Below are 26054 nucleotides of genomic sequence, written 5' to 3'. Positions count from 1 at the left end.
ACCTTGTTATGAGGACCAAATGAGATCATGGTTGTAAAAGTGCTCTGTAAACCTAAAAGTACTGTATAAATGTTACTAAATATTATTCTTATTCTCTGAACTTGCAGAGTTTGTCCCATTCAGAATAGAGGAATTAAGCTAAGTTAAGAATTAAAGAATATGAGAATCCGCAGCTTGGACCAGGAGCATGCAATGCTGTCGGTTTTATGTTTGTGTGAAACATCCTACATTAGCAGCTTTGGGAGGCAGGACAAGGGTTTATATTTCCCCATGTTACAGATGGGGAAGTGGAAACCCAGAGAAATGAAATGACTCATTCAATATCGCTTAGTTAATTAGTGGCAAAGTTGGGACGGAAACCTCATTCTGCCTCCCAAGCCAAGGCCCTGGCCAGGAAACAAAACTGGCCCCATCTTCCCCAGGTTCTTGGCAGTTGGATCCTCTACAGTGACACAAGGAGCTACCTCCCAGCCTGTGATGTTACCACCAGAAACCATGACAGCATCCCAGCACAGCCACATGGTGTTTCATCAGGAAATGAGCAAGGGGGAGAAGGACACTTTGAGTTCCAAAATTATGGCAGATGAATTCTAGTGCCAAGAGTCGAGAGCTCTGGGAACTGTGAGACCATTCCCCTTTAATAAAGCACCTGTTCATGGGTCCAGCTCAGAGAAGTCTCTGATAGATGTGTATATTGGACATAGGGAATGAACATTGTGCAAACTCAAGTGAAGGGGGCATAACCTGGAGCAGAATGTCCAGGGCCTTCCCAGTGTCCCTCCCATCCCCACCCATGGTCTCTGCCCCTCTCTTCTGAAGTTAGAAACTATGGGAAAATGAGAAGGAAAAGATAGGGAAAGAAACATGCAGAGAAAGAAGAGGGAAAAATGGGTGAGAGAAAGAGACAAGAGGAGGAAGAGGAGGAGAGCAGAAGAGTTGGGAAGGGGAGAAGAAAAGGAAAGGTAAAGAAGGGAGAAGCAATGGAAAGACAAGAAGAAAAGAAATGGCAGAAAGTTGGGAGGGGAGAAGAAAGGAGAAAGGAAGGTAGATAGGAGAACTGTGAGATAGGGAAGAGGGAAGAGTAGGAGAAAGAAATGAAGAGGAAATGAATGGAGAAAATGGATGAGAGATGGAAAGAGAGGGGAGGGCAAGAGAGATGAAAAAAGAGGAATAAAAGAAAACAAGGATTTGTTGAAAAAGGAAGAATTCCATTATGAGATATTTTGGGTAAATGAGGATATGTTACAACCAGAAATCATGACATCATCCTAGCATGGCCACATGACTTTTGTGCTTGCCCAGAGAGCTGCATTGGCAAAGAATTCACCCATCCTTCCTCCCGAGGGCCCCTGAGCTATCAGAGAGGAATGGTGTATTAGAAGGAATAAATTCCAAATTGTGAGTTAAAGAAAGCACCGGGCATGGTGGGCAAAGACCTAGACTTTGAATAGGAAATGAGGGTCCTGTTCCCACCTCTGTCACTGGCTAGCCATTAGACTGAGCAAGTCCCTTCCTCTTGCTGAGCATCATTTACTCCTATAAAAGGAAGACAGTGGAGGAAGTCAAGCTCTTCTCCTCTGATGCTGGGATACAGTGAGTGTGGGCCCTCCACAGGGCTGCTTGCTTTCCAGGAACAGAAGAGCTGAACATCCATTTCAAACTGTCTAATGTTAGATCTCAGCCAGAGGAAAAAGGATTGCCTGTTGAATGTCACCCAGAGTGGCTCTCTGCTCAGGGATGTGGAGGTACCAGCCTCAAGTCACTCATTTCATTCATTGCCTCTGGGAAAGGCTCCAAGAATTCAGAGTGCCAGACTCAGTTACTCCCCAGGCAACAGCCCCCTCCCCACGGGTCTCCTACTTGAATGGGAGCCTCCTTGATTGTATGGAATGAGCCTGAGGGTTCTGCCAACTCAGTAGATAATCTTGGACCAATCTCTTAATTTTTAAGTCAGTAGATTTATCGTTTATTTTTTTATTAACCAGTCAGTTACATACACAAAAAACCAAAAGTTCCTGCCCTCAGTGAGCTCACAATCTAATGAGGAGATGATAAGCAAACATGTGCAAACTATAAATAGGGGAAAATGGGAAATACTGAAAAGAAGGAAGGATTGGAATTATGGAGGAAATGCAGAGAGAACATTTCAGGCATGGGAGACATCCAGACAAAATTCCCAGAGCAGAATAAAGTCTTGTTTGAGGAACTGCAAAGTATGGTTCTTAATCTAAGAGTGTGTGTAAGAATACTAGAAAGGAAGGAGTGGACTATATTAAGAAGTGTTGTGAGTGTCAAAAGAGAATTTTCTGTTTGATCCAGGAGGAAATTGGGGAGCAAAATGAGGAGCAATGAAGTTTATTAAGGGGAAGGGGAACAAGTTCAGACCTGCATTTTTAGAATGGAAGTTGGGTTTGGAATGAAGAGAGACTGGAGGTGGGCAGACCACCATTGCACTATGGCTGGGGTGAAGAAGATCATTGAGTCCAGGAAAGGAGCCTGGAAAATAGGGTGATTGATTGGAGAAGTCAAGGAGAATGAGGACTGAGAAAAAGGCCGTTGGGTTTGGTGATCACATGGGAGAGCATAGTTTCAGTGAAATGGTGAGGTCAGAAACCAGATTATAAAGGGTTAAAAAAGAGTGAGAGCAGAGATCTGGACACAACAGTGTCAGAACAGAGAAGGGAGCATGTGCAAAGGCTAAATCTACAGACTTTGGCATCCATCGCATTGGATGGAGGAGGTAAGGAAACCAGGCTGGCTTGATAGTAAGAGGGAAGGATAGGGTTAGGTTTAAGGGGAAAAGATAAGTTCAGTTTGGACATGTTGAGTTTAAGATATCTACTGAACATCCAAGTTTGAGATTCTAAAAGGCAGAGAGATGTGAGATTAGAGATCAACAGAGAGTTTAGGAAGGGATGGGAGACTTAAAATCATCAGGATAAGAGATGCTAATTAAATCCAAGCTGAGATCACCATAGAAAGTAGAGAGAGAAGGGGACACCTGTGGTTAAAAGGCATGACCTGGATGAAGATTAGCAAAGGATGTTGAAAATAGATAGATAGCAAATGCTCTAAACAGGAGAGAATAGAGTCCCAAAGTCCTAGAGAGAAGAGAATATCAGAGTCAAGAGTCAATCACTAAACATTTCCTTAAGTATCTAAGGTTTTGTGTTAAGCACTGGAGCTACAAGAAAGACCTAGAACCTAGACAACCCCTGCTTTGAATGATCTCAAAATTATGTGGGGGAAGACCACACCTAAAAAGAAACTGAAAGGAGCGATTGAGGTGGAGAGTGAGTTGTTACCCAGCTTGATGACACCCTGAAGTCAAGGCATGGAATCTGCAGTCAAGGGGGGGCAGATGATCTGAGGGAGTGAGTTTTCAGCTGATTTCATCTTGTAAAATGATAAGATCATTGAGTCCAGGAAAGGAGCCTGGAGAATAGGGTGATTGGAGAAGTCAAGGACAATGAGGACTAAGAAAAAGACCCTTGGGTTTGGTGATCAGGAGATCATTGATTACATAGGAGAGCATAGTTTCAGTGAAATAGTGAGGTCAGAAACCAGAATTAAAGGGGGAGATGGACACTTTGATTATGAAGGGTTAAAAAAGAGAGTGAGAGCAGAGATCTGGAGGCATCCCTTGTAGATTGCTTTTTTTCAAGTAGCTTGTCCACAAAAGGCAGAAGAGATATAGAACAAGAGTTGGCAGGGAGGGAAGGATCTAATGAAGGCTTTTTGAGTAAGGGGAAAACATATTAGTAGAGAACCTGTTAGAAGGCATTAGGGAAGGAGCCAATAGATAGGGAGAGAGTGAAAATAAGTAACAGGTTGAGGATGACAAGAGGAGACAGTGTGATGGAGGAGATGGAAGGAACAGGTTCACTTATTCAGATGAAAGGTGGGCCTTGGAAGGAAGTAGTGGCTCTATATTTTCAAATACTCCAAGAATAGTAGATTTTGCACCAAATGATCTGGATTCAAATCCCCAGTTCTGAATTACTAACTTTCAACCATACTCAATAACCTTTCATTTCTCTTAACAAAAGATTTATAAGACTCTTTCTTCAAAAGTAGAAACTAAAGCTAGGGAGATAACCTGATTTTCCTAGGAACTGTGATCCTCTGACTCTGGGGTTCTTTCCACTGCACCATGGTGCTTCTGTGAACAAGTCACTTTATTTCTCTGAACTTTAGAGTCCTCATTTGTAAAATGAGCACATTGACCTAGATGCCTGGGGACCCTTCCAGCACTAACTCTTCTTTCCTCTCTTTTCTTCATCTGTAAAGTAGGAATAATCCTACCTGCCATGCCCTGCCTAGCTACCTCAAGAGAACCTTGTGAAAAGGAAAAAATACTATTCTCTAAAGGCATTTTCAAAAGAAGACACTATCAATTGCTGCAGCAGCAATTAAACAGCCTGGCACCTGAGCAGTCTGTTGCCCTTTGTCCTCTGGCCCAACCCCAGTGGCCCCTTCTTGCCACCCCTACCTTTCTTTTCCCTTTCCTCTTGCTTTCCAGTCGTCATTCTGGGCTTTTCACTGGGTATAGCTTTGCCCTTGGACTCAGTCACTAATGGACTTCATCCTGAAGAAGCCAAGGAAGGGTTAGAAAGAATATGTTGAATAAGGAGAGAACTAGAATGTGATTTATTCTGGACAGGACTTCGATACCAGGCTTAGCTATGGAGAAGAGCATGAACAAAACCTGGCTCCTACTCTTGGGAAGCTCACCTTCTTGAGGTCAGGGCTAACTGTGATACAAAGTGGATGTGATAGGCCATGGAGGACAGAGAGAATAATTCTATGGGGGTTCAGAGGTGAGTCAAAGAAGGTTTCATGGAAGAGGGGACATTTAGGCTAGGATTTAAAGGATCATTACATTTGAGCAAGACAAAGCTAGAGATGCATTCTAATCGGAGGAATCTTCTGGCCAAGGTGCCAAAGTGGGAAGGATAGGGTGTGATTGGGGGACAGGGACAGGGAACAGTTTTTGACTGCAGTACTAAATATATTGGGAGGTGGGAGTATATGTAATGGGAACTGAGGCAGAAAGTGTTCCTTTAAGTGTATTTTTATAAGTTGGGTCCCCTCTTAAAGGTACCTAAAGGAACTCCCATTTGAAGAAATCTTTTGTTTTTAGGTTTTTTGCAAGGCAATGGGGTTAAGTGGCTTGCCCACACATCTAGGCAATTATTAAGTGACTGAGGTCAAATTTGAACTCAGGTCCTCCTGACTCCAGGGCCGGTGCTCTATCCACTGCGCCACCTAGCTGCCCCCATTTGAAGAAATCTTGTGGTGAATTTTTGTGAAAAAATAATCACCACCCAATTTTATTATGGGTAAAACAGTATCTTTATATTTTCCTGTTTGTTTAAAACAAAGAATTTGCATTATACCTATATTGGACAAAAGTATGTTTTCAGGGAGGCGAATGATGGACTTATGTGGTCCTCATCTAACATTAGATGCTAGTTTCTCATCATGTGGGAGGGGCGGGCAGGGGAGAGAAGGACTGAGCAGTGGAGGGCACTGGCAGGATCTATCAAACAAAAGAGACTTTAAGTACAGCCTGGTGACTGAGTGGTCCTTGTTGTCTAAGAAACCCCCAGAGAGTGCTTATTACCAAGATGACCACATGGCTGTTCCCAAAGATAGTCCATTCAGTAGTGGAATGGTTGCTGCTGCTTTAGTGGGAAAGATACCCAGACAGACAAAAATCAGAGGTCTATAAGTGTTGAAGTAAGTAAGAGTGATAGAGGAGCTAGAACAGGTCTCTGCTAAACAAACAACTATGCAAGGATACTCTTTTTTTGGAGGCATTTAGGGTTAAGTGACTTGCCCAGGGTCACGTAGCAATTATTAAGTATCTTAATCTGAATTTGAACTCAGGTCTTCATAATGCCACAGCTGTTGTTCTAACCACTCCATTACCTAAATGCCCCAAGAAGATTTTTTGAAGGATTTTTCTCTCCACAACCCTTACCAAATACACCTATTTATAATCCACTTCTGTTTTCCCTGAAAAGTTCTGCTCATGTGTTAAATTTTATCCAACTGTTTTATTTTATTCAACCCCATGGTCACCTAAAAGTAGATAGACAATCTGCCCTCAGATTACTCTCTTGGAATCCAGTTAGCAAACATCGGAATTTTTGGACATCTGACTGTATCCAGGCTTTGGGGAAATAATCATTGTCCTATGCCCAGACACTGGGTGAGTCCTTTTGGCCAAGAGATACTGGTCTGGGTCATTCTGATAATCACTCCCTATTCCACATGAATTCAAGACTTAGAGGAAATATTTCCCTGTGAGAGCCCATTGAAGTCTTACTACCCTTTGTTTGCCTTTGGGCACCATCCTCTGGCTAGAGAGAATGTTTTGGTTCTTGTTTCTGCCCCAGAAGCAAGAAGTCCCTTGGAGGAGAAGAGTTGGAGTCTTCTTTCTGGATCAGTAAATTTTTTCTAAGAAACATACTGAAATCAAAAAGGCCTAAATTTCTGTCCATCCTCTGACCCACACTGGCTGTGTAACCCTGGGCAAGTCTCTTCCTTTCCATACCCCAGACAACTCTCTTAAGTCCCAAGTTGCTGACCTGTACCAGTGGAGGAGTTTCCACCTTGGGAAACCACAGATCCAGACCATGCCCCACCCCCAAATCTTTCTGCTAAAAATGTCCACTGGCTTGCTCCACACATTGTCATGAGACATTCCATACTCACTCTATGAAATAATTCTATAAATTTTGAAGTTCATCTGTTATAAATATGAGACTGGAAGAGGCAAGTGACAAAAAATATTTAAGGAAGAATTATGCATTTTATATGGACACTACCTTTGCCTCCATCATGTAAAAGGAAACTAATTTTTGGCAAAGGGAGAGTTGAGAGTGAGTGACACTTGAACTGAAGATTCTGTAAATTTAGAGTAATACCCCTGGGCATGTGGCCAGAATGATGCTATTTTCTCAAATATGCTGCAAGTTGGGCAGCTAGGTAGCACAGTGGATAGAGCACCAGCCCTGGAGTTGAGGATCTGAGTTCAAATCCAACCTCAGACACTTAATAATTGCCTAGCTGTGTGACCTTGGCCAAGTCACTTAGCCCCATTGCCTTAAATAAATTTTTTTAAATGTACAAATATGCAGCAAGTCATTTCTTTCCATTGCTAGTCCAGGGCATCCTGAGGGACACTTGTAAAGATACCCTCACATTATCTCCTCCCTCCCTCCCTGAACTTATAAATCTTTTCCATTGCCTAAAATGATTCTATTAAAAGTATATTGAATTCAATATGGCTTACATTTTTAATTGTCTGTTATGTGCAAGCCACAAAAACAAAATAAAAAACCATCCCCTGCAAATTCTGTTGGGGGAAGAGGGGATGCATCACTTAAGCAAACATAAAATATGAGCTAATTTGAAGTACAAGATTGCACTAACAATGAAGTTAATCAGGAAAGGCTTTCCAAAAGAGGTGGTAACTGGATCAAGCCTTGAAAGAAGCTGAGAGCAGTGTGAGGCAAAGGGGAAGAGGGAAGGAGTCTCTGCCTGGATGTGGAGCAACCTGTTCAAAATTCAAAGGATAGGCGATAGAGTGACAACTTTGGGAGCTACCAAAGAAACCATTGTAGCTTCAATATGGAGTGTGTGAGAAGAGTTAATGGAGAAATGTGTGGTACATTAGACAAACTGTGAAAGACTTTGAAGGTCAAAAATCTGTTTTTTTATTCTGGAGGTAGTGGGGAGCCATTGAAGATGCTTGATCAATAACATTGAAAGACTTGTACTTGAAAGAAATTCTTTTGGTAGCTATTGGAAGATAAACTGGAGAAGGGAGAGACTTTTGAAGCAGGAAATTCAATTGGGAGACCACTGAGGTAACCTAGGCAAGAGGAGATGAGGAAATGAACTAAGTTGTCAGCCAGATGAGTGGAGAGAAGAAAAATACTAGAGTATTTCTATATGTAGGATTATCATGATTTGGCAGTTGATTGGTGGGGGTTGAGTTGAGGATCACTCTTAAGACTTCAGAACTCTCACTGGAAGATTTTTGGTATATTTAGTAGAAATAAGGAAGTTTGGAAGAAGGATAGATCAAGAGAAAGAAGATGGAGATATCAATAGGATATCTAAGGGAAGAGTCATCAGGCAGGTGGTGATGCCAGACTGGAGCTCAGATAATTTAAGAGCTGCATATGTAGATCTGGAAATCATCTGCATTGTAGACTATTGATCCTTTAGAAGCTGATGAGAGTATCCAGAGAGATGTTATAGGGAAAGAAGAAGCTCCCTTCAGGTCAAAGCCTTGTGAAATAGAGCTAATATCTAGTTACCTATGATGGCCAGGATTTAATAGCCCTCCCCACTATTGTCATGGCTTATAAAAATGCAGGGAGTCCAGGGAAAGGTTAGTGTTTAAGCTTATCCTAGTTCATCCTAGGGATCTTAATGGTCATCTAAACCAACCCTGTCTGTTACAGATGGGGAACCTGAGGCCCAAAGGTATGAGATAATTTGCTCAATGTCAGTCAGTGATTTAAGGCAGAGTCATTGTTAGAATCCACATCCCCACTTCACCATCCAAAGACCTTTTCCATTTTTGACAGTACCAGCAGACAAAGCCCTGTAGGAAAGAATAGAGAGAGTGGGATCAGGCCAAATACCAACTTTAGTGACTTCATCAATGACTGGCACAGGCTGGTCCTGTTACCACTTGGATTCTCAGCCTCCAATTTATAGCTCAGAAAGAGCATCATTCATCACATTCCCTGGCTTCTTCCCATTCCCCCTGGATTATGCTTCTTAATCATTCCCACAGTGTTGATGTTTATTGGTTATTTACATCACACATCTCCGAAGCTCTCATCCATTGAGACATTCATCCCCATTCACTCTTTGAAGATGGAAGAACAAACCTGGAATGGCTCGGGCATATTGTTGGGTCCTGGCCCCTGAAGCAGGAGCAGCCCAGCACCGAGGAAATAGAGAGGCTCATGATGCGCAAGGCTGCTCCTGAAGCAGCAGAAGAAAAAGCAGAGAATGCTCTGTCACTGTTAAGCCCCCAAAGGCTCCTGAGAGATTACAGCCTAAGTACTGTTTGAAGGCTAAAAAAAATGAGTCTGCAGAAGAGAGTGATTGGCAGGAGGGCTGGGAGAGGATTAGGAGGAAAGGAGATTGTGGCTGGGGAAGAGCATCTGTGCTCAGATGTCAGCAGCTCTGGAAGGGATGACTCCTCTTTGAGCTCACCTACTTATTCCTTTCCCCCTTCTTCCCATTCATGGCCAGGATTCTGAGCCAAGGTCGTCTTGCAAATTGGGTTTGTTGGAGGGGTCGGGGACCCCTGGGAAACACTCTGTATCTTTCTGTAGTACATCCCGCTGGCCTGCCCCTTCTTATAATTACCTCAGATTATTCGTTCTCCTAGAAAATACTGACCTAGGACTTGGCCCCAAAGAGCAACAGCTCAGAATGCAGGGATTTGATTTCTCTTCTCCTTAGTTGTTTTCACAGATGACCAAAAAAAATGCACCACTTAAAGCCAGACTATAACAAATGCTGTGGTGTAAATGAGCCATGGTGTCATCTGTCCAGGCAGGTACTTTTATCAGGATGTGTGTGTGTGTGTGTGTGTGTGTGTGTGTGTGTGTGTGTGTGTGTGTCTGGTGTGTGTGTGTGTGCGCATACACATGCACTTTCTCCTTCCACAGAGCTCTGTTTAATCAGTGACTTCCTAGGACCTAGGAGCAGCTGGAGTGTTATTACAAGAAGCTCGGCAACAGATGGTTTATGGAAGAGCTAGGAAGATCCGGGAGCAGCTTTGGGACAAGAGCCCCTTGCTGAGAACCTCCCCTAAGCAAAACCCTTACTGGAGAAAGCTCACACATCATCCCATCCCTGGAGTTTGGGAAGGTCCCAAAGGTTCTACTTGACTGTTATGTACACACGCACATGCACACACACCCCATTAATCATACTCACGTCTAGGATCCAGGTCTATTAGCTTCTTTCTCCCTCAGCTCTCCATTTTTCTCTATGAAAACTACCAGGGCTAAGGACTCTGCCAGTCAGACTTATATGTCTGCCAGAACTTGGGTATCCCAGCTCCCAGAAAGCTGACCCTGCTTCATGGCCATGGGACCCCCCCAGGCCTTCAAGTTCTTTGGCCTGTTCCCCGGACAGTAATCAGTTGCTCTGCCTAGACCCCATTCCCTGCTCATCCACCTAGAAATAGCTCCCAAGACGTTCACTCAGCCACCCTTCCTAATGCTCTGAACACAAAATCAGTCTCAAAAGATCTTCCCCTAGGTATCCTCCTTCCTTTCCATATTCAACCCCCATCCCCATCCTCTCCATATACTCCACTCTGCTCTTTCTAACTTACCCAGAACCTGACCACTCCCCAGAATGATCCACAGTCTTTAAATAATTTCCTAGCAATAGTTCTCTTAGCTATTAATCAATTGCCTCTTCACTTCCCTCCCCCCATTTGATTTTTTTTTTAATATGGAAAAGAAAAATTGTACTGAAGTCATCATTTGATGAGAGGAATTTACTGTAATGATGGTTAGTGTTTATTTTTTATACTCTTAAGTGCTGAAGCTTTAGTAATGTGGGAAGACGTTAATAAAAGATTCACAAACTGGAAAAGTGTATGTAGGGGTAGAGACACATAGCTATAGACAGCAGCCCACCCCTGTGGCCTTCTATGCCCAGCTGTCTGCCTCCTTTCTTCCTCCCACCATTTTCAGATTTAACATGTTCATGCTGAATTAGTCTAAGAAGTAAAATCTGATTACTAGACAAGAAGGAAAATAAACCAAAGGTTTTAGCCAAGAGTTTCCCTTCATCACCCGTCAGTTAGACATAGTTTACTGAGTATTTCCTCTGCCCGACCTTGGCAGAGAAGGCATAGGCAGGAGATTTTGTGGTCCTATAAGCAGGCTTTTGTTTTCAGGAATCTCACAGTTTGCTTGGAGAGATAAGAACCCATGTAGGAAACCAAGAATGATACCAGACATTGTGTAACAGGCGCCAAACTGAGGGGCATAGGTAGTGCTATGGGAGAGTGCCCAGAGCAGTCAGAGAAAGCTGCACAGAGGAGATAGGAAGCTAAGTTGGATGTCGAAGGATCTGAAACAAAGGACTGAGTGGACTGATGGGAGAAAGAAAGGTTTCCAGGTAGGAGCACCAGCAGGAGGGAAGACTTAGTGTGGCATTGTCTATGTAGCAGACCTGCTACAAATGCTAACTAGCTGTGTGATTAAATCAAATCCTACATACTTAACGGTTGCATGACCTCAACAAGTCATCCTCTCTGGACCTGAGTTTAGTTCTTCATCTGTAAAATGAAGGCCTAGACTCAACTTCTAAAATTTCTTCCAACTCTAAATTTATAATCCTATAAAAAACCTGATAAATACTAGCAGAAAGTAATAAGACTGGCTTGACTGGAACAGAGGGTGTGCTGACAAGGTTGGGTTGGGAGCCACAGTTGAATGGATTCAGCTCACTTTGTTGGTAGACATAAATCAACCAAAGATTTTGGGATTCTGCACTGGGATTTCTGATCCAGTCCTAGTGGGACAAAGATGACAAGGGTGAACTTTTGACTTGTAACCATAAGGTGATAGATGGAATTGAATAGGATGGGCCATGGTTTCCTCCCTCCTATATCTTGGACCTGTGGAAGCCAAGATATCTGATCTCCATGGTGGTTGACTGTCCTGAGATGTGGTGGTCAGAGGGAGTTGTCTTCCCAGCAGAGAAGGCAAGTCACTTCCTGGACCTGGACTCTATATCCCGTGGACAGTGAAGTTTGGGATTTGAGTCTCAGAATAACTCAAATTCAGATGAGCATCACTGTTTTTATTTTTTTAAGGTTTTTGCAAGGCAAATGGTGTTAAGTGCTTGCTCAAGGCCACACAGCTAGATAATTATAAGTGTCTGAGGCCGGATTTGACCTCAGGTACTCCTGACTCCAGGGCCGGTGCTGTATCCACTGTGCCACCTAGCCTCCTGAGCATCACTATTCTAATGAAGTTCTGCTAGGCCTAGAAGTCTGTCCCTGTAGCTAGCTGAGTGGCAGCTGCTATTCGGGAATCTTGTCCTAAGGGGACTGCCCAGGCTGAGGCCAGGCAGAATGGCAAAGGGTGGATTCCTTATTCAGTGTCCTCTCCTCTAGAGCCAGATTTTAGGGTGGACCAGCAGTTAAAGACACAGCTGAGCAGTGTGGGAATGAACTTTGGGGCTAGGCCCCACCACCAGGTTTGCCATATTTTTCTTAAGAGGAGGCAAGTTCTGTTTGGCCTCAGCTGTTAAAAGTTGCTGAGGAGCTGGTATCAACTCAATAGAAGGAAGAGCTTTATAACATCAGAGCTGCTCCAGAGTAGATTGGGCCAGGGCCCCTGAGGTATTCAAGGCCACCTGTCAGGGCTGAGGGGTGGAGTACCTGTGCTGGGTAGGATAATGGACAGGGTGGCCCCTTCCAGCTCTGAGAATGAAGAATTTTGTGAATGAGACCCTGGTAGACATTTCCCATTCATGCAGACTTAACTCACTCAGCAGTTGTGGTTGGCACTTAAAGTATCTCTGGAGGGCCTTCAGGCAAGGGAATTTCTAGTCCCTGTTAGCAAATGTGACTGCTGGGGTGGCACAGTATGCTAGGAGCTTGTGGGCTATAACCCCAAACCTTGGCCTTCCTAAGCAAGGTTCAGATAGCAAATATCAACACTTTGTGTTTGACATCCCCAATCTCCTTTGCCTTTTCCTGCCAAAGCCTGATCCTGACCTTAAAATATCAATACACAGTAAAAACATTTCAATGTTACAGCTTAGAGCAGGGCTTCACAAATACCTTGGGACCTCCTAGCCAGCCCCCAAAAAGTAAGGAGCCAGTGAAGGTTTCCAAGTTTGAGGGATGGAGGTAGGGAAGTGGGAGGAAGAAAACCTCTTGCCACAATTCAAGTTCAAACCCAAAGTGGAGTCACAAGAATTCTTCATGGAAACTCTATCCAGGATGCCTCTCTGATGCTATTTTTATTTTAACAATAACAATAACCACCACTCACATTTCTGTGTCACTTAATGATTCTTAAAGTTCTTTCCTCACCACCCATAAGGTAGAGTCAATACACATTTCTCCTTTCAAGATACCCATTTTGCAGATGAAGAGCCTAAAACTCAGAAAGTCACCTCTTATTTGCAGCTCAGGCAGAGTGGAGCCAGAACCCCAGACAGCCAGTTTTATGGTTGGGAATTAGCTTATTCATAAGATTAAAGATCTGGAGGTAGAAGAGATCCCAGATGTCATTTAGTTTTAGCCTTTTGTTTTCCAGGTGGGGAAACTGAACTCGGAGAGCTTAAATGTCATGCCCACAGTCACACTGATAAAGAGTGGCAGAGTGAGCTAGATCTGCCCTGGCTTTGGTCATCATGCCCATGAGCATGGGGGTAAATATCAGGGGACACAGAACAAGAGAAGGACTGCAGGTGCTCAGGGAGACCCGTGGGAGCAGTGTCCGCTGCCCTCCCATTTCTCAGTGACCCCCAGGGAATGGAGAGGGGGTAGTTCTCATAGTCATTCTGTAAGATGGGATATCTTTCTTATGTCTCCTCAGGTTAGAAACCTGTGCTACATGGTGACAAGGCGAGAGAAAATGAAACACTCCATCTGCAAACTTCAGGAACAAATATTCCACCTTCAGATGAGACTTATTGAAAAGGATCTTTATCGAGGTAGGAGCCCTCTCCTGGGACTGGAGATAGCTGGGGGAACCCTTTGCCAAGCCTCTGCAGCCCCTAGACAAAGCAGGAATAATCAGAGGACCTCCTCCCCCTTTCCAGTCTGACACTTAGGCTGTGTTGGACCAAGTGCTCTTAACCCTAGGAGATTTCAGCCAGTTGCAGGTGTATAAGTAAACTGTGGGTTGGGGGGTGGGGGTGGGAGAAGGGCAAGGTTGGGGATCAGGGTCCTCAGATTGGAAGGACAGTTCATTAGCAGACATTTATTGATGGCATCTCTGCTCAGATCTATTGTTGACTGTGTTGTGGAGGGTCAAGGGGGCCCCCAAGCCAGGGGAGACAGAGGAGAAAAGGACTTCTGTCCTGCCCTCCGGGGCTCCCAGCCTTCTTAGGAAGAGGATACATAGAGTAGCTATGTGGTATTATGTTAATGGTAATTTGAATGAAACTGCTCTGGAATGAGCATTAAGAGCTTAAGGCAGGCAGGACGAGAGCAGTGTTGGCCTGGTCTGGCAGGAAAGGCCTCATGGAGGAGGCAGAATTGAAGGACATGCTGGTGGAGGCTTTGCTGCCTTCTGTGAAACAAGAGGAGCTACCAGCCCCTGCAGATTCCCTCAAGAGCATTGTTTGTGATTAAGTACAGAACTGTTGGACTGGGTAGAACTGCCCCCTAGGGAATGGCTAGGGTGGGACTGCTGGCCGGATCTGCTAGAAAACCAGTCTCAGGCAGTCCTGGGCTTGGCCAGAGGCAGAGCTCGGAGCTGAATTCCAAGAAGACTGGGGCGGGGGGACACAGCTCCCTCTCCACTTTCCCTTCCTCAGCGTCTCCTCCCATCCAGACTCGGGGCACATTCAGAGCCGTGGGGAACAGTGGGCCAGAGGACACATCTGGGCTGGCAAACTGGAAGAGCAGTTGTCCTGGCCCCAAGACCAGTCTGCCTCAGCCTTGGGAGAGAATCAGAGGTTGAGCATGCATGTTCAGGCTTCTGGCTGCCATGTCCCTGGGTCCTGACAGCCTGAGTGGTTTATAGTCCACAGGAGTCCCAGCCCCAGTGCCCCATGCAGAACAACCCACCCGGGCAGTCTTGGGGTTGGAGATGGTGTCCTCCACAGGCCACCTCAGACCCTCACCCCCGCCCTGCTCCCAGAGTCAGGGAGTCAGACTTGGCTCAGTCTCTTGCTAATCACCAGCATTGTCTTTATTATTAATAAGCCCGAGATGCGATGCTCTGGGCTCCCCCCTCCCCATGCCTGGCCCCAGCCCTAAGCTGAGAGCCCTTTCCAGCATCTGGCCCCTTGGCCAGCGGCTCCGGCAGTTGTTGTGTTTGTGGTCTGGACCCAGATCAAACTGGGTCACATGGGCAGGGGGAGGTGGGGGGAAGGGGAGGGGAGGGCTTGTCTCCGAGCTGTTGGGGACGGAGTGTTCTTTCACAAAGCTTCCCTCTGACTTGTTGAGTCGGGAAGCCACGTACATAGAGGGAGCTCACTGATCCTGGCCCTGAAGCAGACCACCCTCCCGGTTCCCTGGGAAAAGCTGGCGGGGAGGACTGAGGTTAAGGAGAGGAGGTGGGGGAAGGGCTTTGTCCCAGAGGAGCCTGGTTTAATAGGACTACCCTTCCAGGGACCACGCTGAAGCTGGAAAGGGGGGGCCATTGGGGAGGCTGTTTGCGGCCTGAGTTAGAAAGTGGGGACAGGATGGCCGACCTCAGCACTTTCCTCCCTCTGCAGAGTGTAGTCCTTTGAGACTCTCCTCTGCCCCAGAGAAGAGAAGGGAATCCTCACATCTGTTTTATATGCAGGGAAACTGAGGCATGGGAGTGTGAATTGATTCACACTGCTAATTCAAGCTGGTTTGTCTGTGCCTCCTCTGGGGGGTTCCCATTTACAGCCTACCCCTCTTAAATACCTTAACACAAAGCAGTGGAACTTATTAGAGGCACTGGAGCCATCAGCAACAGGCTGGAGCAAAGCCCTTCTTGCTAGTGCTATCATTATCGACTGTGACTATATCACAGCAAGGATGGAAGAGTTTCAGTGACCACCCGGGCCAGACCATACCCCAGAAGAACCCTTCCTGCAGCATATCTAGCCCCTGCTTGGAGGTCTCCCTCCCTCCCAGGGCAAGCTTTTGCAAAGCCTTAATTGTCAGGATGTTCACATCAAGGTTAAGTTTGCCTCTTCTCAACTTTGGCTACCATTGCCTCAGTTTCCTCATCTGTAAAGTAGGAGACGTCCGCCCTGAGGGGAATCACCTAATCTAGAACTACAGTCAACAACTCGACTTGGCCTTTGGCCAGTGAAGGAGAAAGTCCTACTAGGAGCTAGTTGTGGGAGGGTTGATCTTGTAAGAGCATCCGAAGAAAAGTGAGGCAGACTTGGGCAGTCTTGAGTATGGCATCTGGCTCAGGACTAGTGGTCAGGAGACCTCAGTAGATGGAGTCCAAGCTCTTCTGTCATCCCAGAAAGGGCTTGGCCCAGATGATCTGAGATCCCTTCCTTCTTCAATATTATATAATCTAAGATAAGATCCTACATTTAAAGATGGAAGGAGCTTGAGGTCATCCAATCCAAACATTCCATTTTACAAGATCAAGAAACCATGTTCTAGAGAGATTTAAGTGACTTGACCAAGTTTATATACAAGTTGTTGTGCCAGAAAGGAATTCAAACCCAGATCCCCTACCTGCCAGCCCAGGGCTCTTTCTGCTGCCCTCCTCTTCTGCCTCTTTGGAACCATCCATACCCACCTTATCTGCAGAATTTCTTGATCTTCTCTCATTTAACTTCACTTTTCAACTGATCGGGCCTTTCCTTAGCAATTCCAGTGGGGCCAGACTAAGTGATGAGGAAGGAGAATAGGTGGGCTTAGGGGATGGGGGGATGATGGATGAAGGGAAATGCCATTGGGGAGCTCACAGTGTGGTTGGGAAGACAAGACTCAGTAGGAAACAACTAAAGAATAAGAGATGAATATGTTTTATCAACAAAGATGACAACCAACATTTATAAAGCCCTTTAAGGTTTGCAATGAATGCATAAACATTTCCCCATTTGTTTCTCCCAAGAACCCCCTGGAGTAAGTTTTACAGGTACAATAATCCCTATTATATTGATAAGGAAACTGAGCTCCACCATATTGGCTCTTCTGAATATGAAAGACCTCTGTCAGAGGTGTGCCAGTGAGTATTGGGGGGGGGGGGTGATTGGGAAGAAACCAGCTTGCTAGAGCCGGTAGTTCATATAGGAGAGTGGTGGGAGATGAGGTTGGAAATGTAGACTGAGGGTGGTTTATAGAAGCCTTCAAGGCTGAGCTTTCTCCTAGTCAGTGGGAAAATATTACCTGACTTTAGTGAGAAGCATCTGATGCCTGGCACCTTGCTTGTCCTCCAATCTGTGCTTCTTGAATCAGGAATGCCTTCCCCACCCAGTCCTCACCATCCCAAAGACTCACGTGACAGGCAACGATTCCTTCTTCTCCCTCTATGAAGCAGGTTGGAGCTGTGGAAACAGGAGAGCCACTCCCTCCCTCCCAGGTCTCCGCCCAGCCCCAGGGCCTTGGCCTTGCTCCTTAAGGACCCCAGCCAGGTTGGGAGGCCCCAGCTCAGTGAAGTGGGGGATGACTGCTCCATTTTGAGTCCTTCAGTATGCTGGGCACTATTTGGTTATGTTATTCTGATCAACCTTGTCATGCCAAGGTGTTAGGATTCCCAAGCACCCTAACAAATCATTTATTATTGGGATGTTGGCCTTTCCTAGAGTCTTATGACTTCTTCATTTCTGAGTCTATGTATAGAATAAAGGGGTTTCACATGCCAACAAGCCTAGAGGCTGGTTAGCCCCTCATAACTTGGCTTCCAATGAGCTTGTCAGGCTCATTGAAACTACTTCCCTTCAGATGCTCCATAGGCAAGGGTCTCTCCTTCCTCAACATTTTCCCTTTGCCTAAGCTGTCGTCTGTGCAGGAAGTACATTCCGTCCTTACCTCTGCCTTTTGGGGTCCTCCTTGCCTCCTGAGTTACTCTTTGGAACAGAGCAAAGCTACCCTTTCTTTTTAAGTGGAAGATCTCCAATATTTAGACTTCAAGCCCGTCTGAGCTATCCTCCCTCCCCCGCCTCCCCCCAAAAAGCTACCAGATGTTCTCAAGAGGATCATAGATTTTTGAACTGAAAGGAACCTTAGAGCTCATGTTGTGCAACCCTAGCATTTTATAGATGAGGAAACTGAGACCCGGAGAGATTAAAGTCATACAAGTTAGTAAATAGCAGAGCTGTGTGCAGTTCAAACCCAGCCTCTAAAGGTCCCCAATCCCAAGGTTTTATGTTATGTTAAAAGCAAGTTCAGTAAAGCTTCTGTTTAGTGTTGGAGAAAGTAGGGTTTGTCTTTATAAACATAGATATCTCAGAAGTATCTGTTGAAAGAAAGTAGGATTTATTCTTGGCAACATTTAATGTTTTGTATGTAGCTAGGAAGCAATTGGACTAATGATGTGGATGGATAAGAGGACAGTCCCCTGGTCCTTCCTTCTCTCTCTCTCTCTATCCCCCCCCCATTTCTCTCTGCCTTGACTAGTGAGCAAAGATACCCACTGTTTGTAGAGTCCTGGATACAACAAGATCCTTGGGGATATAAATACAGCTAGGTGCAGATCTGACCCTCCAAAAGCTGACTTCTTAATACATGCCAAAGATCATCAGTGATTGTTCTGCTTCTGACCCTTAGACCAACAAGCCCTTATAGAGTTCCCTATAGGATGCATAATCCCCTCTCTTTGGCGCAGAATAAATATCTATTTGTAAATCCCTATCCATAGTTTTCTATCCATTCTCTTCATAGATCCCATATCTAACCTTCCCTTTTCAAGACCAAGACCAAGGTATAGCTCAGGTGTGTGAGCTAGCCATCAGTTTGTGTCAGTACCAGAACAAAGGCCTCATCAGTGAGGCAGCGAGGATTCAGGACAGGTGGAATTCATCCCTTGACAGGGACACACAATAAGCTAGAGGAGTTGCCATCCAACTTCTAATTATTTTATTCTCTCTGAAAGCAATAACATTTGGTGAAAATACCAAAGTGTGCATAATAGTCTTTCCTGATTGAAACATCATTCTGAGTTCAACATGTGAAATAGCAACAGCAATAATAACTCACATTTCTTTGCTCATTAAGATAGGTAATAACTGTATGTGTTCCTTACAACCACTCAGTTGTAGATAATCCAAGCATTTTTCATACTTTTAAGATGAAGAAACTTGGGTTTGTAGAGGGAAAGGAATGGGTCACCAAAAAACCCATCAACTTATGAATGTGGAGGGGGTTGGAGCAGAGGGGGAAGAGGATGGCTCTCATCTGCTTGCCTCATGGTTCATACCAGGGAATTTATAGGAAATTCACTGTGGTATACTTTACTATAAATTCCCCTTGCAAACATGTTGTTCAAAAACTCAAAGAAAAAAAAACAAATAGAACTAAGAGCCTATAACTGAGCAATGAAAGTTATTGACACCTGCCACTTTGCCATCCCTCCCCTACCGACCTACATAACCTCAGGTCACTCAGGAGTCAGGTATTCACTGTGGTTCCACAATGTCACTCTCCTAAAACTCTCCAAGAGTCCCAGCAGGTGTGGCCAACACCTTCTCCCAGGGCCTCCTCCTGCTGTTCTGCCTGAAACTCCCCTAGCTTTCACTAGCCTTTCTCCAGAGGACTGTCCTCAGTCTCCATGAAACACAATGCACAATAGAGTTAGCGAAATATTTTTAAGCAAATTTATAGACCCCAGACTCAGATTGGGCTCAGGGTTGACAAAGGATCTACTTCTTTCACCTTCAGACATCACTTGACTGCAGGTTGGCTTAGGATGACCACCTACTCAGATGGGCCCTTTACCCAATAGTGAGGAGCTGTGTTTCCCACTTCCTCCAGTTCAGAAACTTGAGTGATTTCCTCTCTGATTTTTGCCCCAGTCCTGGGGATGCCTTTGGGAAGAACTGTATGGAATTGTTATAGTAACTGATTATGTCCCCTGTCATCCATGATTGAGGGAGCTGACCACTCTCTTGGTTTACATCAAAATAAAAGAGGAAAAAGAAGACTTCACAGCTCAATGTGACATATACTTTATTAAATTCTTCTACTCAAGTATCTTCCCATCATTATCAAATGCAAACTCAGCCTCACCCTGTCTCTCTCTTAATAGTTCCCAAACACGCCACCATTGTACAAGGCTGCTCATTCATTCATGTTAACATACACAGAGCAAATGCCCCCCCACCCTTAGCTCCCTCTCTATCTAAATCTCATTCATTGTCTAGTAAAACTAGGATGTGAGCCTATATACATATGTGTGTGTGTATCACACTAGACTTGGTACTATTTTATTTTCTTGTTCTTTTCTTTGTTTCTCACATAAGGCTATGTTAAGAAACAGAGGTCTCAGTTTCAGGCCTCTCATTTCCCAGAGCGGCCACGGGGGCTTGCTAAACTGCTTGTACAAAGCAGGGTCTGCTAGACCAAGGAAAGACCCAATATCTGTATTCAAGTGAAATCTGCTTAAATTCAACTTTAGGGAACATCCTAAAATGGTGGAAATGTTTAATGTGAGTTTGTTTGGGGAATTTTTTAAGCAGGGGGTAAGCACAAGCTCCTGTCAGACAATGAGTTTGCAGTTCCAACCCCCTCCCTTCTTCCAAGACAGCTGTCCAAGATTACCCTAGCGTAGGAATTCTTCAACTCTTGTCTCCAAGTCTCATAGCCAACCTCTCTCAGAAGGTGGAATTTGTATCCCTCTCTGATGTGGAAGGGACACAAAGGAAAAGACGGCTGCATGGACTGGCCCTGAGTGCCCAGGTTCTGGTTGGGAGCTCCTCGAGGTCTCCCTGGCTGAAGCAAGGCCTCTGCCCATAGTTGTGCATCACACATCCCCACAAGAAGGGACAGTCTCCCCTAGAAAATATGTGTGGAGTAACTCTTTCCCTCTCTCTTTCTGTGCCATCCACACAGAACAAACTGGGAAGAGAAGCAAGGGGAAGAAGAATGACTCCAAATGGAAAGGAAGGGATAGCAGGAAGGCCAGCCCTGAAAAGAAAGAAAAAATGAAACCAGGCAATGAGTTGGTCCTGGGGCAGCTTGGTAAGTGGCCTGGACCCACTGCAGGAGCCAGATCCTCAGCAAGTCCTCCAGAAGATGCTGCAGTGATGAAACATCACATATGCCTTCTGTGTCTCTGTTTCTCTCTCTTACACACTCATACACACATTTATACATGTTATACACATGCTTACATACATCCATGTTTCTTGGGCCTGGCAACCCCAAAAGTTCCCCCCAATTAGAACAAAATGAATGTCTCTATCCTGAGCATCTATTCCTGAGAGAAAGCAGCCAGACAGCAGCACCTGAGGAGACCATGGCTGAGGTGAGGCTCCAAGAAGGGACATAAATTCCTAAGAGATTACAAATATAGTGAGCTCTGCAGTGTGTGGCTCCCATCAGCATGCTGGGGGATGGGGACCATTGATCCAAGGGGGTTCATGGAGGCCAGTGCAAGGGAGCCCTTGGGGCAGACATTCACAGGTGGTCTGAACCAAGACCCTGTCTCCTTCTACTTTCTCAATCCCAAGGACATTGTGATCAGGAGAATTTTCTCACCTCACATCCCTGGATTAGGAGCTTGCCAAACTGACTGTGTTAAGGAAAGCCTGAAGTTTCTTGCCTAACATAACTAACTAAACCAATATTGGGGACAAAAAACTCTTGGTGACCAGCAGGCCAGTCAGTGCCCAGATGCAGGCAGTCCACTGGGGTCCAGCCAACCTGGCAGTGTTAGTTTTTGCAATCAAGTGAATATAGAAATTTAATGGCAAGTTTCAGCCAGGGGTCTTTGGTGCCTTTGTGCTGACAGGCCTCAATTATTTCTCTCTATCCTTTTATAACTTCTCATCCATGGACATCAGTTGATAAGTACAGTCCAGGTTGGGATGCAGTTAAAAAGAATCCAGTATCTGGGGTCTGAGAGCCTGAGATTGAACCTTGACCATACCAATTATGGAAGGTGCAACTTCCTCTCTGGGCCTTGGTTTCCTCCTCTGAGGGCCCTTCTGGCTTCAGATCCAGAGGAAAAATCAAGTGACTTCCTTTGGGACAGACTCAGTGTATATCCAAGTCAGCACTTGACTGAAGTCCTCCTCTCTTGGCTCCTCTGATCCTCTGGTTCCCATCCCAAATACAGGGCAGTGAGAGAGAGTGCCTTCTGTTTTTCTGAGTCCCTCCCTTCTGAATCAGCTTCTGGGAATGGAGCCAGAGACACCGGCCCCTTCCCCACAGTCAGGGACTGGTGCCAAGCTAGAGCCCCCATTCATCCCCTTCATCCCTGAACTGTGGGTCTTTCATCCTGTTCACTGTCTCTTTGAACTGAGCTTGTTTTCTTGATTCCTGGCTCTGAATTCCAACATACCATGCCCTGTGTTTGCACCTTCAGGTCACAACATGTGTGTACCATGAAGTTGGTGAGGGGGCATTGGGGAGCTGAAGAGGGAAAAGCCAGATCTGAGCTGAATGACTGAGCTATGGCAGGGACAGTCCTCTCTCTCCAAACAAGAGTCAGAGGGCCAGCATCCCGGGGAGGGAGCCAAGCTCAACAGGAAAGCATCTCTGCTCCCAGCTCCATGTCAGCAGAGAGGCCCGAGGAGGGCAGGTGGGTGGTAAAGGGGTCTCATTGATGCCTTCGGTGTCAGGTATAGAAGACTGATCAGCAGGTAGAATCAGTGCCTTGGCACCATCCCCAGGGTAAGAGCAGTTAGGTGTTATAGAGTGCAAGCTCAAAAGATGCTGGAATCTTATAGACTTGTTGGAGCCAGCAGATAGCATAGAACTGAGAACTAATAAGATAGCATGGAGACTGCCAGAGCTGGGGAGAATTAACCTAAGCCATAGCTATCCAGACCATATGGGTCTTGCAGATCTTTGAGCTAGCCAACACATTTGTTTTTACAGATGGGGAAACTGAGACCCAGAAGAGGAGATGGTCCCTGCCCAAAGTCCCCCAGCAAGCCACTGGCTTAACTGGTACTACCACCACTTCTCTATGCCCTTGTCCACAGATGTCTTTCTTAGATCTCCCAATGCAGAATTTCACATTTGGCCAGATTTAGCCAGAGGCAGTGCATACCTCCTGTGGCCAGTCTTCCCCTCGGGGCTGATGGGGATCCATAATATGTATAACCAGAGACCCCAAGCTACTCTGACAACATCACTCCTCCCCTGCTGTAGCCCTGAAACACAGGACCATTATAAACCTCTAACACAATGGAAATTTTCATTTCTCTTTCAATGGACTGAACTAGGCTGTATTAAGTAAGCAAAATTCTTTATCCAAGGACCAGTTAAGAGAGAAGTTCCATCTCCTGATTCCCTTGTGGGCAGAAGTACATAGACAAGGTGATTGAAGGATGTTGTGCCAATGCTGCTCCACAAACCCCAAGAAGATTTGCCCCACCCCACCCCACACCGGTGACAAAAAGTCCACTACCAAAGAATCATTACTCAAAGACATTTCATGAATCATACAAAATGCTTTTAAATAAGCAAAAATAAATGCCTCTCATGTACAAAGCACACATGGAAATAATAATAGGTCCCCTTTCAACAGTGCTTTTTACAAAGTAATGACCCTCTGAGGGAAGCAGGATGAGTATTACTTACTATATGATGGTTTTCATATCATACATATTTTATGGATGAGAAAGACCAAGGCCTGAAAAATTTAAGGTTAAGGAATTAGCCCACTGTTGCAAAGCAAGCTAAGCCAGAATTCAAACCTAGGTCTCTCTGATTCCAAAACTAACTTTCCCTCTCGACTAAGCCATATCTGGTCCTCTATTTCCCTTTTGTAAATGAAGGTGGGTGTCAAATTATATGATTTCTCTTGTGCTTGTGGCATAGTAAAAAGAATAGTAGAAGTGACTGGAGTCAGAAGGGTTGTTTAATTCAGTATCTTGGGAATCTGTCTTTGGGCCTAGACTTGTCAGATTTCTAATCTATTGAATGATAGAATCAAGATCCAGGATGATCTCCCTCAGTAAGCTAGAAAGTTAGGCCAGATCCTATGAAGATGAAATGGAGGGGCAGCCAGAGGGTGTGGTGTAGTGGATAAAGCACCGATCCTGGAGTCAGGAGTACCTGAATTCAAATCCAACCTCAGACACTTAATAATTACCTAGCCGTATGGCCTTGGGCAAGCCACTTAACCCCATTTGCCTTGCAAAAACCTAAAAAAAAATATGAAATGGAATGGGGGTAGCTAGGTGGCACAGTGGATAGAGCACCAGCCCTGGAGTCAGGAGAACCTGAGTTCAAATATGACCTTAGACACTTAATAATTACTTAGCTATGTGACCTTGGGTGAGTCACTTTACCCTATTGCCTTGCAAAAAAACCCCACAAAAATATGAAATGACATCTTAAATGTGACATCTTAACATTTGGGAGGCAGGAGAAGGGTAGGGGTCAACAAATCTGATTCACCTGGTTGAGATGGGGGTGACATGGCTATATATCAGATTTTCTGAAAAAGGCAAGGTAGGTGGTTTGATGAGTTGGGCAGAAAAGTGAATGATGTCTTAGGCCACCTCAAGAGAGGCAGAAGGTCCAGATTGGATATGGTGATAGGTCTCACTGCTCCAGCTAGGTCAACCTTGAATGTTGACTTCTAGTGAGAGGGGCTTCCTTTTAAGGATATTGATAAACTAGTGGTCTTCCAAGAGAAGAGGACCTAAAGGAGGACAGACCTCAAGAACATGCGGGGGGGGGGGGTGGCGGTCAGTTCAAAGAACTGAAGATAATTAACTTGGAGAGGACAAGCATTAAGAGGGACATAATTACCATCTTTGGGTGTTTGAAGGGCTGTCATGTGAGACAGAGATCAGACACTCTTACTTCAAGTATGAATCTGTTTTCCTCTTACTCCAAGTTCGCCCCTCTAAAGCAGCCGACTGGCTCAGCCCCACGCTGCCTGGTCCTCCCAGAGTAGTTAGGAGGAATTCAGAGGACAGGACAGCAGCATCAGAGTTTGAGGGAAAGTAAAGGTTCCTAAGATTTTGGTGATTCAAAGAGTTCCCAGTTGCTTCAGAAGGCAGTATGAGCTCCCATTCACCTTTTTGGAGGGTTATAATGGTGTAGGCTAAAGCAGGTGGTCTCAGAATCCCTCCTAAACCCTAGGACTCTGCAACCTTGAACAAGCCTCTTTTCCCAAGGGCTTCAATCTTTCTACCTGTAAATTGGGTGGGTTCGACTAGATTGCCTCTAAGAGTTCTTAGTGAGGTGTCCTTCAGAGGAGTGGGACAGCGCAGGAAAGGCTTGAATATAAGAAATACCTGTCAGTATTTATTAAGCACCTGCTGTTTGCCTGTGCTCAGTGCTGAGGATACAAAGACAAGAGTCTTCTCAAGGAGATTACATTCTAAAAGATGGGGCCATGTGTGTGTATGTATGTCTGTGTACACAAAACTACAAACATTTATTTAGCACCTATCATGTATCAGTTGTACTAAAAGCCCCAATTGGCAATACAAGGACAAGGACAAAGCCAATGATAACAGCCCTCCCCGTGTGATTTTCAAAGTGCATGCTGTCAATCAGTCATTCAGTAACCTAGACTCCTATCCCCCCTCATGGCCTGGAGAGACAAGACTTGTCTGTGTTGTCATTCTGGGAACTCTATGCATTTGTGGGGATGCTGAAAAGAAATTGCTTTAAATTTTTCTATATATGTGGAATAATTCAAAGACAGTGGAACAAGGTCAGCTTGGCAGTGACTGTGGCAGCTGGTACCTGAGCTGCATCTTGTAACCCTGTCAAGCCTACCTTGGAATGCACAGTGCCCATCCTCCTGGTATAACTGGCAACTCCTCTCTAATGCTGGTCTCTCGGAGCAGATACCAATTAGGGGAGAAAGGACTTCTAACCTGTCCTCACAAATGATCTGGGCCTCTGAGACTTTAGTGTATGTAGTTGCTCTCAGGGTATATACAAGAAGTCTGTAAGAATTGTATTGGTAATGAGCACCACAGTTCTGCCCTGGTTAAAATGCTCTGTGTGAGCCAGAAAGAAGATAGACTTGGACTGAACAGGTTTCCACGTGGTTGGAAAACCATGTACTGAGCAGCATTAATATGGAAGGTGAGGTGTAGACATAACCACCCCAAAAAAATATGCTTTTCTTTAAAAATAGTTTAACATTAAAAAAATAAAAAAAATAGTTTAACATTTTTAGACATTACATTAGCAAATGAGATTTTGTGTGTGTGTGACACAA

At 45.1% G+C, this 26054-nt stretch overlaps 1 protein-coding gene across 14 annotated transcripts in view; it reads left to right on the top strand.

Annotated features, from left to right (window-relative positions):
* The window catches only part of JADE2 (jade family PHD finger 2), a 185340-nt gene that overhangs the window by 148930 nt on the left and 10356 nt on the right, over positions 1-26054 (top strand). For 12 of the 14 annotated variants that reach the window (XM_074213548.1, XM_074213549.1, XM_074213542.1 and 9 more), the window contains 3 exons: positions 13620-13737; positions 20744-20872; positions 22736-22807. In XM_074213548.1, coding sequence (XP_074069649.1) covers positions 13620-13737; positions 20744-20872; positions 22736-22807 — 319 coding nt within the window. The remainder of the gene's footprint in view (positions 1-13619; positions 13738-20743; positions 20873-22735; positions 22808-26054) is intronic. The other 2 variants (XM_074213547.1, XM_074213550.1) reach the window with 2 other exon arrangements.

Source organism: Macrotis lagotis, chromosome 1 (assembly GCF_037893015.1).
Source record: "Macrotis lagotis isolate mMagLag1 chromosome 1, bilby.v1.9.chrom.fasta, whole genome shotgun sequence".
Lineage (NCBI taxonomy): Eukaryota > Metazoa > Chordata > Mammalia > Peramelemorphia > Peramelidae > Macrotis > Macrotis lagotis.
This window is presented reverse-complemented; position numbering and strand designations above follow the sequence as displayed.